Below are 14,210 nucleotides of genomic sequence, written 5' to 3' on the forward strand. Positions count from 1 at the left end.
AATCTAGAGGGAAAACCATGAAGAAAACGCCAAACTTCGTGAAAATCGGATGAGATTTGGCCGAGTTATGGGGGTGGTAATTTTTGACCCATGCCTATATACGAATCTTGGGGTAAGATTTGGGCATGAATTTCGACAAAAAAATCGGTGTCGAGATTTGAATGCCACATTAATCTAGAGGGAAAACCATGAAGAAAAAGCCAAACTTCGTGAAAATCGGATGAGATTTGGCCGAGATATGGGGGTGGTAATTTTTGACCCATGCCTATATACGAATCTTGGGGTAAGATTTGGGCATGAATTTCGACCAAAAAATCGGTGTCGAGATTTGAATGCCACATTAATCTAGAGGGAAAACCATGAATAAAACGCCAAACTTCGTGAAAATCGGATGAGATTTGACCGAGTTATGGGGGTTGTAATTTTTGACCCATGCATATATACGAATCTTGGGGTAAGATTTGGACATTAATTTCGACTAAAAAATCGGTGTCGAGATTTTAATGCCAGATTAATCTAGAGGGAAAACCATGAAGAAAACGCCAAACTTCGTGAAAATCGGATGAGATTTGGCCGAGTTATGGGGGTGGTAATTTTTGACCCATGCCTATATACGAATCTTGGGGTAAGATTTGGACATGAATTTCGACCAAAAAATCGGTGTCGAGATTTGAATGTCACATTAATCTAGAGGGAAAACCATGAAGAAAAAGCCAAACTTCGTGAAAATCGGATGAGATTTGGCCGAGATATGGGGGTGGTAATTTTTGACCCATGCCTATATACGAATCTTGGGGTAAGATTTGGGCATGAATTTCGACAAAAAAATCGGTGTCGAGATTTGAATGCCAGATTAATCTAGAGGGAAAACCATGAAGAAAAAGCCAAACTTCGTGAAAATCGGATGAGATTTGGCCGAGATATGGGGGTGGTAATTTTTGACCCATGCCTATATACGAATCTTGGGGTAAGATTTGGACATGAATTTCGACTAAGAAATCGGTGTTCAGATTTGAATGCCAGATTAATCTAGAGGGAAAACCATGAAGAAAAATCCAAACTTCGAGAAAATCGGATGAGATTTGGCCGAGATATGGGGGTGGTAAATTTTGACCCATGTCTATATACGAATCTTGGGTAAGATTTGGACATGAATTTCGACTAAAAAATCGGTGTCGAGATTTGAATGCCACATTAATCTAGAGGGAAAACTAGAGAGAATCCAAACTTCGTGAAAATCGGATGAGATTTGGCCGAGATATGGGGGTTGTAATTTTTGACCCATGGGTATATACGAATCTTGGGGTAAGATTTGGACATGAATTTCGACCAAAAAATCGGTGTTTAGATTTGAATGCCACATTAATCTAGAGAAAAAACCATGAAGAAAAAGCCAAACTTCGTGAAAATCGGATGAGATTTGGCCGAGATATGGGGGTGGTAATTTTTGACCCATGCCTATATACGAATCTTGGGGTAAGATTTGGACATGAATTTCGACCAAAAAATCGGTGTCGAGATTTGAATGCCACATTAATCTAGAGGGAAAACCGTGAAGAAAAATCCAAACTTCGAGAAAATCGGATGAGATTTGGCCGAGATATGGGGGTGGTAATTTTTGACCCATGCCTATATACGAATCTTGGGTAAGATTTGGACATGAATTTCGACTAAGAAATCGGTGTTCAGATTTGAATGCCAGATTAATCTAGAGGGAAACCATGAAGAAAAAGCCAAACTTCGCGGAAATCGGATGAGATTTGACCGAGTTATGGGGGTGGTAATTTTTGACCCATGTCTATATACGAATCTTGGGGTAAGATTTGGACATAAATTTCGACTAAGAAATCGGTGTTCAGATTTGAATGACAGATTAATCTAGAGGAAAAACCATGAAGAAAAATCCTATGTCATATACATTCTATTTTAGAAGCTATATGTCAAGTTTGGTGACTCTAGTTCTTATTATTTACCAAAATTGCCCAAAAAGCAGAATATCGTTATCGATTTTTATCGATTGCATCGAAACGGAGTTAAATATCGATTATCGGAAACAAAGTCGATCTGCGCGGAAGCTAGGAGCATCTACATCTAAAATTTCAAGTCTCTAGCTCTTATAGGTTCTGAGATCCTTGCGTTCATACATACGGACGGACGGACGGACGGACGGACAGACGGACATGGCTAGATCGTCTCGGCTATTGATGCTGATCAAGAATATATATACTTTATGGGCCGGAGTTGCTTCCGTCTGCCTGTTACATACATTTGGCTTTCGCACAAATACAAATACCCTTTTTTAATGGGTTCAGGGTATAAAAAAGAACGACACATGGACTATATCCCAGTTAAATAGTTTATACTTCTTACGACGTTTAAATGAAATTAATTATTAGATTTGCAAATTACAAACAAATACCTATAATTATATTTAATATATATTAATCAAAATTAGCATAAAAGAGTCATCATCGATAGGTTATTGACTGAGTTATTGACGTGAAATTCTTTGTAATAGCACATTCTAACTTAGAGAAAGTCCAGCCCATTTATCATACGGTGCCACTTAATACTATGCTCACAGAAATATGCAAAAGAAGAAACCAAAAGACAAGCCATACGATTATTAATTACGTCCGTTGATTTTGCATGACAGATGAAGCAGAAGAACTGGACCAGTTTCTGTTGGACATTGACACCGGTAGCTTCTCCAGTAGCTTGGCCAAAATGTGTACGACGTTTGCCGGTTTTCGGATTTTTTGTTTTTATTTCCATATTCGCGCAGAGATTTTACACGCAAAAATAAAAAAAAAAAAAAAAGAAAGAAGCTTAACGCTTTTGTTTTGATTTTTTGTACGCATAAGTTATATGTCTTCTCGGCTTTGCCAACTGGGAAGTTATTACAATTATGTCAAAGACTTTGACATTATAGAGCATTTGTTTATGCAAAGAGTCGCTCGCAAATTGTAACATTTCGAATTTTCAAAATATTATTTAGTTGCAAAAGATTTGAAAATTAATTTCAAAAATATATTTAGAAATTTATCAAATTAATAATATATATATTAATATATAAATTAATAATAATATATAAATATAACAAGATTATGGAAATAAGCTTACCAAAAATATTTGAAGATCCGAATTGTCTTTTCCAGTAAGTTTCTGTAAAATGTAAAAATTGTATAAGTACTTAGTGTGTATATTAAAAAATATAATTGCTTATTAAACTATTTTGCATAAAAATGTATGAAAATCTGTGTAAATTTATATGATTAGTTTTCTTTATATGAGAATGTGCTGCTTTAAATTTCTGAACTGTTCATGTTGATCCTTTGAAAGAGTATTTGCAGTGCGACGATTTGCAGCAAACTTTCCTTTCTTGACACTGGAGAACGTTGCTGTGGGCGTTCTTTTTTATTTTTTTTTTGCTTTTTTGCCGTACGCTTCACATGCGTATAAATAGAAGCGTCCTCAGTGCGATCGGCAACAGTTTCGTTTCGGGCGCGCATGCGCAGAGGTTCTCGCATCAGCAAAAAAAAATAAAAAAAATATTACCGTTGGCTACCTCGGAATATAGCCACACATTTTGAATAGGCCGTTAAGTAAGTGAGTGTACGATGATGAGTCAGGAGAAGTGAGAAATGTGCCGGAGAACGCAGACACTTTCTATATAAACATTTGTGCTGTGTGTTTAATTGTGTCGTTTGTTGTTGCAACAGTAAATGGACATTGAAATGCATATAAAGTGGAATTTTTGTCTGTGTACGTGAAGTGCATGGGGAATTTCTGTCAGTGTGTTGTGCTGCGACCAGGCTTATGGCTTTTTAATAGTGGAACATAAAATGGCCAAGCATTTTTTATATGGCAAACTGCATGGCACAGGTCTTTTGTTCTGCTGATTCTGATTCAGATTTATTTTTGCAGAAACACAACGTGTATTTATATAGTATATTCAAAATATTAACAAGCTGAAAGCAGCACGCTGGCAAATTGATTTAAAAGTCGCGGCCTTTCTCTGTTGCACAATCTCTCGTTTTGCCACATCTTAGGCAGGCAGACAGGATCAGTGTGGGTTCTTGGCGTTCAATGAACCCTCACGCAAATGAAAACCTGCCCGGCTCTGTGGCGGCGGCCAGCTTAAACAAAATTTAAACGCAAAACTTGCCCAACATCTTTTCACAAAGCACCCGCAGGTTACATTTCTTTTGATTACCATACCTAATACAACCCATATTACGCGTCTTTTCGTTATCGTTTATTAGCCGCCGCCAGCATTCAAAACAGGAATCAAATCAATAGCAAAAAATAGAAACCGGTCAACAGCGAAAAGCTCTTAACCCAATTCTGAAAACGGATTTGCATATTGGCCAAAAACAATAATGTTAGCAATAGAGAGCACATTTAAATGCGCCGAAGCGGGGTCGGGGCAGACAGGGAAAGGCAGTTAATAATCTAAAAGCTATGAGTGTAAATATTGAAACATAAAACTGACAAAGATAAACGAATCAAATACTATAAAGAACTTTAATTCTTTGTTTCTTTGTGTGAGTATTTCAATATCAATTACACTAGTTTACAAAATTTTCGCTCTGAAACTTGTCACAGTTCCAACTTAACCTAAAAGTTTATATATGAAGATAGCAAAGCTTTTTACGATTCATATAAATATAAAAGCGCTTTCAGAATCAGATAAAATTTCGTACGTCAATATCAAAACCACAAATCAATTTATATCCCGGCGGCAAATTCAAACACTTGAACTTAATGTCAACCGAACAAAGCGATTTATGAAATTAATTAAACATTTCGTTTTTGGCAATTAAATGATACATTTAACAAAACAAGTTCCCTATCTTTTGGCTCTAATTTATAACAATTTTCAAATAACTGTGGGAAAGTAAGCCAGTTTCAGGAGCTCAGACCAGAAACACATGCCACATATATACGACATTTTGTGGGCGTGGGGCCTAGGTCATGTTGTAGCTGGCATATTAATATAAAAATATATATATATATATATCTGTAGACATTTATCACTTACAATCAATAGGCATTTCAATAAGTTCCGGGCGCAAAACATTGAAAAATTAACAATTACTTCCCAATTTGTTAGCCAAAAAGAACGAAGCCTCCATCCAATCTCATTAAAATGGGCAACGCATAGCCGCACGTAATATGAGAGGACAACGCTGACGCGATAATGCGTGCGTCTGCCTTAATAAATCATTCGTACGGCCGATTTAATGCGAAATATGTTTAAATAAAAATATCAATTATATTTTCGGGGAAACTCACGGTACATTCATGCCTCATGCTCAAAAATACATCAACAATCAGATGCAAATTTTAACAGCGTATGCATTTCAAGTTTATATATTAAATAACTACAATAATAAGTATAATAATAAATTAGTAAATAAAATAATAAATAAAATAATATACATAATATTCAATAAATAAATAAATTAACTTAGAAAGAAATAAAAATAATAATTCAATTTTCGGTGAAAATCACGGTACATTCTTTACATCAGCAATCACCCAAAGTCTGGTCACACTGATTCAAATTTGAAAGGTTTTTGCATATCAAGCTTTATTAATTATTATTTCAAATTGTTTTTTGCAGTTGTGGAAAAGCTTAAATATAAGCTAAGGAAGAGCAACAAAGGAGAGACTATATAATGCGTAGGAGAGCTACGACATGCAGGCTGCTGGTAAGTCCTAATCAATCATAATCATGATTGATATAATTATCATCATCAATCATTACGACTTTAATTAATAGTTCAAGATCTTTGTTATCTTTACAAAATTCACTCGCGCAATCGAAATGTGTGAAAAAATTATATTTATAACTTCAAATAATAAAGTCGGGTAATATCAGTCTATTTGCCATATCGAATATTATAAGTATAAATAGATTAACAGAGAATGGTATAGATTTTCTCTAAATATTTAGACCATTGAAGGAGATATATCCACCCAAATAAAGTATTCATATACTTAATCAGCATTACAAGCTGATATTATCAACTGCGAATTCCTATATAGGTACGATATATTAGGAAAGAATATATAGAAGGGTATCTGTTAGGGTATTTAATCTTCGGCATGCTGAATATAACATAGTTTATCTGGTTATACTACATTAAATGTGAATTCCTTGAATCTCGCACAGTTGTTATGCCTGTGGACAACGGCGGCGACGGGCCACATTCGCATCGAGGCACCCGAGGTGCATGTGGCGCCCAGCTACAAGCCGGCCTTTGTTCGTGCCGCGGTGGAGAGCATGCCGCTGGAGGATGAGCCGGCTGCACTAAGTCGCTTCAGCATACGACCCACATTTGGTGAGACATTTCTACCCTTGCGCAGCGCCGTGGAAAGCGTGCCTAGCATAAATGAACGGAACATTGCACAACTGCGTGAATCGTCGCCGTTGCGATCCTTTGTGCGGGATTCTGTGGAGGCACATCCCAACGATTACGATGAGGACGACGAGCCAGAGCAGTTTGGAGCGCCAGCCAGCTTTGTACGCGATGTGCCGGAGGAGGTGCAACAGGAAAAGCTCACGCAGCTGGTGCAACCAGATCCCTGGACGGTGTCCGACAAATATGCCGCCTTCATAGCACCCAGCGCAAATAATGATTATCAGCCGCAGCCCTATCGCTCCGGCTCGCCGCATCAGCAGCTGCTCAAGTCTGTGGATCTGGAGCAGCTGGAGCACATCGATGAACTGGACAGTTATACGGAGCAGCAGTTCTATGGTGCTCTAGCCCTAGCAGATGTCTCGGAAAATGGCGTCGCCTACGGTGCCCTGTCGCAGGTGAAGGCAACGACGGACAAGAAGAACTACAACATGGCACCCAAGGTGCTCTGCTATATGTCCAACTGGGCGTTCTATCGCAAGGCGGATGGTCATTTTGTGCCCGAGCAACTGGATCCGAAGCTATGCTCAGCGATTGTCTATTCCTTTGCCTCTCTCGATCCGGATCACTTGACCATGCGCGAATTCGATCCCTGGGTCGATATTGAGAATCAGTACTATAAGCGTGTGGTTGCCTTGGGCGTGCCCGTGCTCATTGCCATGGGCGGCTGGACGGATTCAAGTGGTGACAAGTACTCCCGCCTGGTCAGCGATGAGATTAAGCGCAAGGTGTTTGCCTCCAGTGCGGCGGGTTTTCTGCAGCGGCATGGTTTCAGTGGCATTCACTTAGACTGGAACTACCCCAAGTGCTGGCAAAGCGATTGCTCCAAAGGACCGGCCAGCGACAGGCCCAACCTGACCAAGCTGCTGCGTGAAGTGCGCTCAGAGCTGAACCGTGTAAATCCTAAGATGCAAATAGGCGTAGCCATTTCCGGTTACAAGGAGATCATCAGCGAGGCCTACGAGCTAGCTGCGCTCTCCGAGATCGTGGACTATATGACTGTCATGAGCTATGACTATCACGGCGCCTGGGAGCGCCAAACTGGCCACGTGAGCCCGCTCTATGGTCGGCCGCAGGACAAATATCCGCAGTATAACACAGACTTCACCATGCAGCTGCTGGTGAAAATGGGCGCCCGCCGCGAAAAGCTGATCATGGGCATACCCTTCTATGGCCAAAGCTTCACGCTGGAGCAGAGCAGTCAGCGTCTGGTGGGCGAAGGTGTCGCCGCCAGCGGTCCCGGCGAGGCCGGTGAGCTTACCAAACAGCCCGGCATGTTGGCCTACTATGAGATCTGTCAGCGCATACGCAAACAGAAGTGGCAGACGGGCCGAGATGCAGACCGCAAGTCGGGACCCTATGCCATGCTAAGGGATCAGTGGGTGGGCTATGAGGATGCGGCCAGTGTGGAGGCCAAGGCGCGCTATGCGGCCAACAACGATTTTGGTGGCATCGCCGCGTGGACCATTGATCTGGATGACTATCAGAATCGTTGCTGCAGTGAATCCTTTCCGCTGCTTAAGGCTGTCAATCGGGCTTTGGGTCGTCTTAATACTGAGCCGCCCACGCGCAACAACTGCGAGCGTCCACCACAGCCGATTACGCCTGTACCACCGCAAATGACCACCATAAGCAGCGATGGCTCATCGGGCGGCAGTCACAGCGATCACACAACATCCTGGCCTACCTGGGATCAAACCAGCACAACCCGTAGACCCAGCACTAGCACCAGCACCAGCACAACAACCCGAAAGCCCACCACCAGCAGCACCACACCCGTCTGGTGGACCAGCACCACCACTACCACTCCCGCCTGGTGGACCAGCACAGCCGCAACAACAACAAAACGTCCTGCAAAACCCAAGCCTAAGCCCACGCAGACAACCGCACGTCCGGCTCACACCACCTTACCAGTCCCAGCACTGGTTTATCCAGTGGTTCAGCCTTCTAACTGTCAGGCTGGCGAATTCTATCCAGATACAAAGAATTGTAATGCGTATTACCACTGCATCGTACCGGGTGAACTGCGTCAGCAATTCTGTCCCGGCGGCCTGCACTGGAATAACGAGGTCAAAAGCTGTGATTGGCCCGCCTCCGCGCAGTGTTCGGTGAAGAAACAGCAGACGAGCACGAGCAGCAATTTACCCACCAGCACCAGAAGCACCACCCAAAGACCCAGCACCACCACGAGACCAAGAACCAGCACCAGCAAGAAACCGAGAAGAACGACGACGACGACATCAGCCAAGCCCAGTCGCAAGCCCACACAAAAACCCATTCAGCAACCGCTGCCCGGAAGCACCACCAAGAAACCACATCGCACCACGCGACGTCCTAGACCGCCCACCTCATCGCGCTGCAACGAGGGTGAATACTACACGCACCGGAACTGTGGCAAGTACTACATCTGCGTTAATGGGGCGCTCGTGCCGAGCGAATGTGGCGGCGAGCTGCACTGGGATGGCATCCGAAAGATATGCGATTGGCCGCAGAATGTACAGTGTGTCACCAGCAAGAAGTATCTACGTATTGTCCAGTCCAAGGCAAGCGAGGAGGATCCCTGCAATGGCGAAGAACGTGTGCCATATCCCGGCGACTGCTCCAAGTATTTGTTCTGTCTGTGGAATCGCCTGCAGGCAGCTGACTGTCCACCGGGTTTGCACTATAGTGAGGCGCTGGGCAACTGCGATTGGCCACTCGCTGCGCACTGCAAAGAGGATGCGGGTGGCTCGGCCAGCTCCGGCAGCTCAGGCAGCTCAAAGCCTAAGCCCCCGGCTGCAGCCAAGCCAGTGCCAACCACGCAGCGACCCTCGACCACGCCCAGACCCACTTACCCCACAGACAAGCCACAGCTCCAGCCACTGGATGGCTACTACAAGGTTGTATGTTATTTCACTAACTGGGCCTGGTATCGCAAGGGCCTGGGTCGATACACACCCGACGACATTAACACGGATCTGTGCACCCATGTGGTCTACGGCTTTGCAGTTTTGGATTACTCAGAGTTAACGCTACGTACCCACGACTCTTGGGCGGACATTGATAACAATTTCTATACGCGTGTCAGTGGGTTGAAGAGCAAGGGCATCAAAGTCAGTCTGGCCCTGGGCGGCTGGAACGACTCGCAGGGCGACAAATATAGTCGTCTGGTGCGCAACGCAGCGGCTCGCGCCAAATTCATACGTCACGCTCTGGACTTTATTGAGAAATACGGATTTGAGGGTCTCGATCTGGACTGGGAGTATCCGGTGTGCTGGCAAACCGAGTGCAACAAGGGCTTCGCCGATGAAAAGGAAGGGTTTACTGCCTGGGTAAAGGAACTATCGGAGGCATTCAAGCCACGCGGTCTGTTGCTATCCACTGCGGTCTCACCCAGCAAGAAGATCATTGATGCAGGCTATGATGTACCAGTGCTAGCCCGCTATTTCGACTGGATTGCTGTCATGACCTACGACTTCCATGGACAGTGGGACAAGAAGACAGGTCATGTGGCGCCTTTGTATCATCATCCCGATGATGATTTCGATTACTTCAATGCGGTAACTCCTTTACGACATCTTTAGTTGATGAATTTAATAAGAGCCTTTTTCCTTGCAGAACTTCTCGCTCAATTATTGGATAGAGCAAGGTGCTCCTTCTCGCAAGATTGTGATGGGCATGCCGCTATATGGTCAATCTTTTACGTTGGAGAATGCCAACAACAATGGACTGAATGCCAAGGCCCCAGGACCTGGTCAGGCGGGCGAGTTCACCAAAGCTGCAGGCTTCTTAGCCTATTATGAGGTGGGTCCAATGTGTTCCTTACTTGATCAGTAGTTATGAATTATTTATGGCTCTTACTACATCAAGGCATTTTAAACATATTAATTATATGCACTTCAACAGATCTGCGAGCGCGTCAAGCATCAGGGCTGGGAAGTAGTTCAAGATGAACGTGGTCGCATGGGTCCGTATGCCCGGAAGGGTACCCAATGGGTTTCCTATGATGATCCCGCAATGATCCGCAAGAAATCACAATTGGTGCGTGCCCTGAATCTAGGCGGTGGCATGGTCTGGGCTTTGGATCTTGACGATTTCCGGAATCGATGCGGTGATGGCGTGCATCCATTGCTGCGTGAGATTCATGCTGTGCTCAAGGATCCGCCAAGCGGCTATGAGCCTACGCGTAAGTCTTTAAAGACTTTTAGAAGAATGCTTAAATTTGATGCCGTATGTTAATCTCCACAGCTGGTCTAACCCCGGCGGAAGTGGAGTCAGTGGAAGAGCAAGCCATTTCGGGGGAGGTTGGAACAGCATCTGTAGAAAGCGAAGCCGGGCAATCTTCACCGGAATCAACTGGCCAGGGAAGCAACGAGTCTGAAGAAGGTGAAGGCGAAGGCGGTGAGGAGCAAGAAGAGGTGGCTGTAATGCAGCACCCGGAGCCGGAATATTCTACATCACAAGAGACAGGCAACAATGAGGAGGAAGAAGGCAACAACGAACTGGAATCTTCACAAGAAAACGAAGTAGAGGAGGTTGATTTTGAAATGGAAGCCGGTTATCCCGTAGCTGGCTCCGGCTCCGACGCCGGCAACGACTACAAGGTGGTCTGTTATTTCACCAACTGGGCGTGGTATCGCCAGGGTGGTGGCAAGTATCTGCCCGAGGATATCGATGCCGAGCTCTGCACGCACATAGTCTACGGTTTTGCCGTGTTAAATCGAGATAAGCTCACAATACAACCACATGACTCCTGGGCGGATTTGGACAACAAGTTCTATGAGCGCGTGGTGGGCTACAGGAAAAAGGGTGTGAAGGTAACCGTAGCCATAGGCGGTTGGAACGACTCGGCGGGTGATAAGTACGCGCGTTTAGTAAGAAGCGCTGCGGCACGTGCAAGATTCATACGCCACGTGTTGGACTTTATCGAACAGTACGGCTTCGATGGTCTAGACCTGGACTGGGAGTATCCGGTGTGCTGGCAGGTGGACTGCAAGAAGGGCACTGCCGACGAGAAGCAAGGATTCACAGATCTGGTGCGTGAACTCTCGCAGGCATTCAAGCCAAAGGGACTGCTGCTCTCCGCTGCCGTTTCGCCCAACAAAAAGGTCGTCGATGCCGGCTACAATGTGCCAGAACTTTCACGCTACTTTGATTGGATTGCTGTGATGGCCTACGACTACCATGGTCAGTGGGACAAGCACACCGGTCATGTGGCACCCATGTACGATCATCCCGAAGGCACGGCGACCTTCAACGCCAACTTCTCCATAAACTATTGGCTGGAAAGTGGAGCGGAGCGTAAGAAACTTATCATGGGCATGCCCATGTACGGTCAATCCTTCTCACTGGCCCAGGCCAGCGATCATCAGCTGAATGCGCCCACTTATGGCGGCGGCGAGGCGGGCGAGGCCACGCGCGCCAGAGGTTTCCTAGCCTACTATGAGATCTGCTCGTACATTCAACGTCGCGGCTGGAATGTGGTGCGCGATGCACGTGGTCGCATGGGTCCCTACGCCTACTCGCGGGATCAATGGGTCTCCTTTGACGATGCGCCGATGATCCGGCACAAGAGCGAATATGTGCGCGCCATGGGCTTGGGCGGCGCAATGATATGGGCTCTGGACTTGGATGACTTCAAAAATGATTGCAGCTGCGAGTCGTATCCGCTGCTCAAAACAATAAACCGCGTGCTCCGCGGCTATCCGGGACCGCATCCCAGGTGCACGCTGGAGCAGAGCGAAAAGACCATGGGTAAGCGGAAGGAAAGTAAAACTGAGACCTAAATAAAATGTCCGATTGCAGTTGCTGGCGACAAGGGCACCATAGAATCACCAAGACCCACCGTTAACACCGTGACTCCGGCTAACATAGCTGCAACCTCATCTAGGCCTGATCCTAGCCAGCCACTGGACTGCGCTGGACGCAACTATGCGTCGCACGAGCGTGACTGCAACAAGTACTACATATGCCAATACGGCGAATTCATTGAGCAACGGTTTGTCGAAAATTTAACTTAATTAATGTGTAGACTGTGCCAAAATTTGTTTTACTAAAATCGTGTCTCATCACTTCCAGCTGCCCCGCTGGTCTACACTGGAACGAGAACTACTGCGACTGGCCAAACAATGCGCACTGTACGGTTCGCGCGGACCAGACCACCCAGCCGCCGGTGGTGCATCGGCCGAAGCCAACCAGCACCACGGAGAGCAGCATATCCGCCACAAAGCCCACAAAGAAACCCTTTACACCACCCAATAAGAAGCCCCTGGCGCGCCCAAAGCCGACACCAGCTCCGCCGCTGGGCAGCAATGAGAACTACAAGGTCGTCTGCTACTTCACAAACTGGGCGTGGTATCGGCCCGGCCAAGGCAAGTATGTGCCCGAGGACATCGATGAGAATCTCTGCACGCATATCGTCTACGGCTTTGCGGTGCTCAACAGCAACACGCTGACCATCAAGACGCACGATTCCTGGGCAGACATCGACAATCGCTTCTACGAGCGCGTTGTGGAGTACAAGAAGAAGGGATTGCGGGTAACTGTCGCAATTGGAGGTTGGAATGATTCGCTGGGCAGCAAATATGCACGCCTGGTGCTCAATCCGCAGGCTCGGGCGCGCTTCATCGAGAGCATTTTGGTGTTTGTTGAGAAATATGGCTTTGAGGGCTTGGATCTGGACTGGGAGTATCCGGTTTGCTGGCAGGTGGACTGTGCCAAGGGCTCGCCAGCGGAGAAGCAAGGATTTGCGGCACTTGTGCGTGAACTTTCGGATGCATTCCGGCCACGTGGACTGCTGCTCTCTGCCGCCGTCTCACCGAGCAAAACCGTCATCGATGCGGGCTACGATGTGCCGCAGCTGGCACGCTACTTTGACTGGATAGCCGTGATGACCTACGATTTCCACGGCCACTGGGACAAGCAGACGGGCCATGTGGCGCCGCTGTATTATGTGGAGGGCGATACGAATCCCTATTTCAATGGCAACTATAGCATACACTATTGGTTGGATCAGGGCACACCGCCCAGCAAGCTGATCATGGGCATGCCCCTGTACGGCCAGTCCTTCACGCTGGCCAATCAGAACGCACGCTCCCTTAACGATAAATCCATTGGACCCGGCCAGGCGGGCACGTATACGCGCGCCGGTGGCTTTTTGGCATACTATGAAATTTGCGAGAAGGTCAGCGCTGGCGGCTGGACGGTGGTGCGCGACGAGGAGGGTCGCATTGGACCCTTCGCATACAGCGGCAATCAATGGGTATCCTACGACGATGTGGCCGATATACGGCGCAAGGCGCAATTTGTGCGCGGCTTGCGTCTGGGCGGCGGCATGGTCTGGGCCCTGGATTTGGATGATTTCCGTGGTCGCTGCGGCTGCGGCAAGCATCCGTTGCTGCGCACTCTCAATCAAGAGCTGCGCGGCATTCCCGGACAGCGCGCCAACGATTGCACATAGTAATGTTTATAATTATTACGTGTCCTATACGTACGTGCGTTATATTTATGCCAATTCCTTTTGCTGCTGACTAGGCTCGCAATCTGTTCTTAAGATTTTTGCCAATTAGTTGTAAGCACACACACAAAACCACACACACACACTCGCAAAACAAGAAAATTAAACTCTAATAAACAAAAGACTCAAATTAAAATTTAGCTATTTTTTTCAAACTATAATCAAACCAGGGTCGCATTCGTAACGTTCGTTGATTTGATATTTGCGCTGGTATTTTTTAGTGAGTATTTTTAAGGTGACCATTTTGTTTTTTTCTCCAAGTAATACCAAAACAGTGCAACGCACGA

General features: G+C 45.9%; 1 protein-coding gene across 1 annotated transcript; it reads left to right on the top strand.

Moving 5' to 3' along the window:
• Nucleotides 1-6,277: 6,277 nt before the first annotated feature.
• On the top strand, nucleotides 6,278-13,866 carry LOC115759353 (probable chitinase 10). The gene is made up of 8 exons (XM_030700274.1): nucleotides 6,278-6,787; nucleotides 6,848-9,967; nucleotides 10,026-10,211; nucleotides 10,314-10,593; nucleotides 10,740-12,161; nucleotides 12,213-12,405; nucleotides 12,486-12,616; nucleotides 12,701-13,866. The coding sequence occupies exons 1-8, from the start codon at nucleotides 6,293-6,295 to the stop codon at nucleotides 13,864-13,866; spliced, it is 6,993 nt and encodes a 2,330-aa protein (XP_030556134.1). The 5' UTR covers nucleotides 6,278-6,292.
• Nucleotides 13,867-14,210: the final 344 nt, after the last annotated feature.

The sequence above is a fragment of the Drosophila novamexicana genome, unplaced genomic scaffold, assembly GCF_003285875.2.
Source record: "Drosophila novamexicana strain 15010-1031.04,08,12 unplaced genomic scaffold, DnovRS2.1 tig00000193-arrow-pilon, whole genome shotgun sequence".
Classification (NCBI taxonomy): domain Eukaryota; kingdom Metazoa; phylum Arthropoda; class Insecta; order Diptera; family Drosophilidae; genus Drosophila; species Drosophila novamexicana.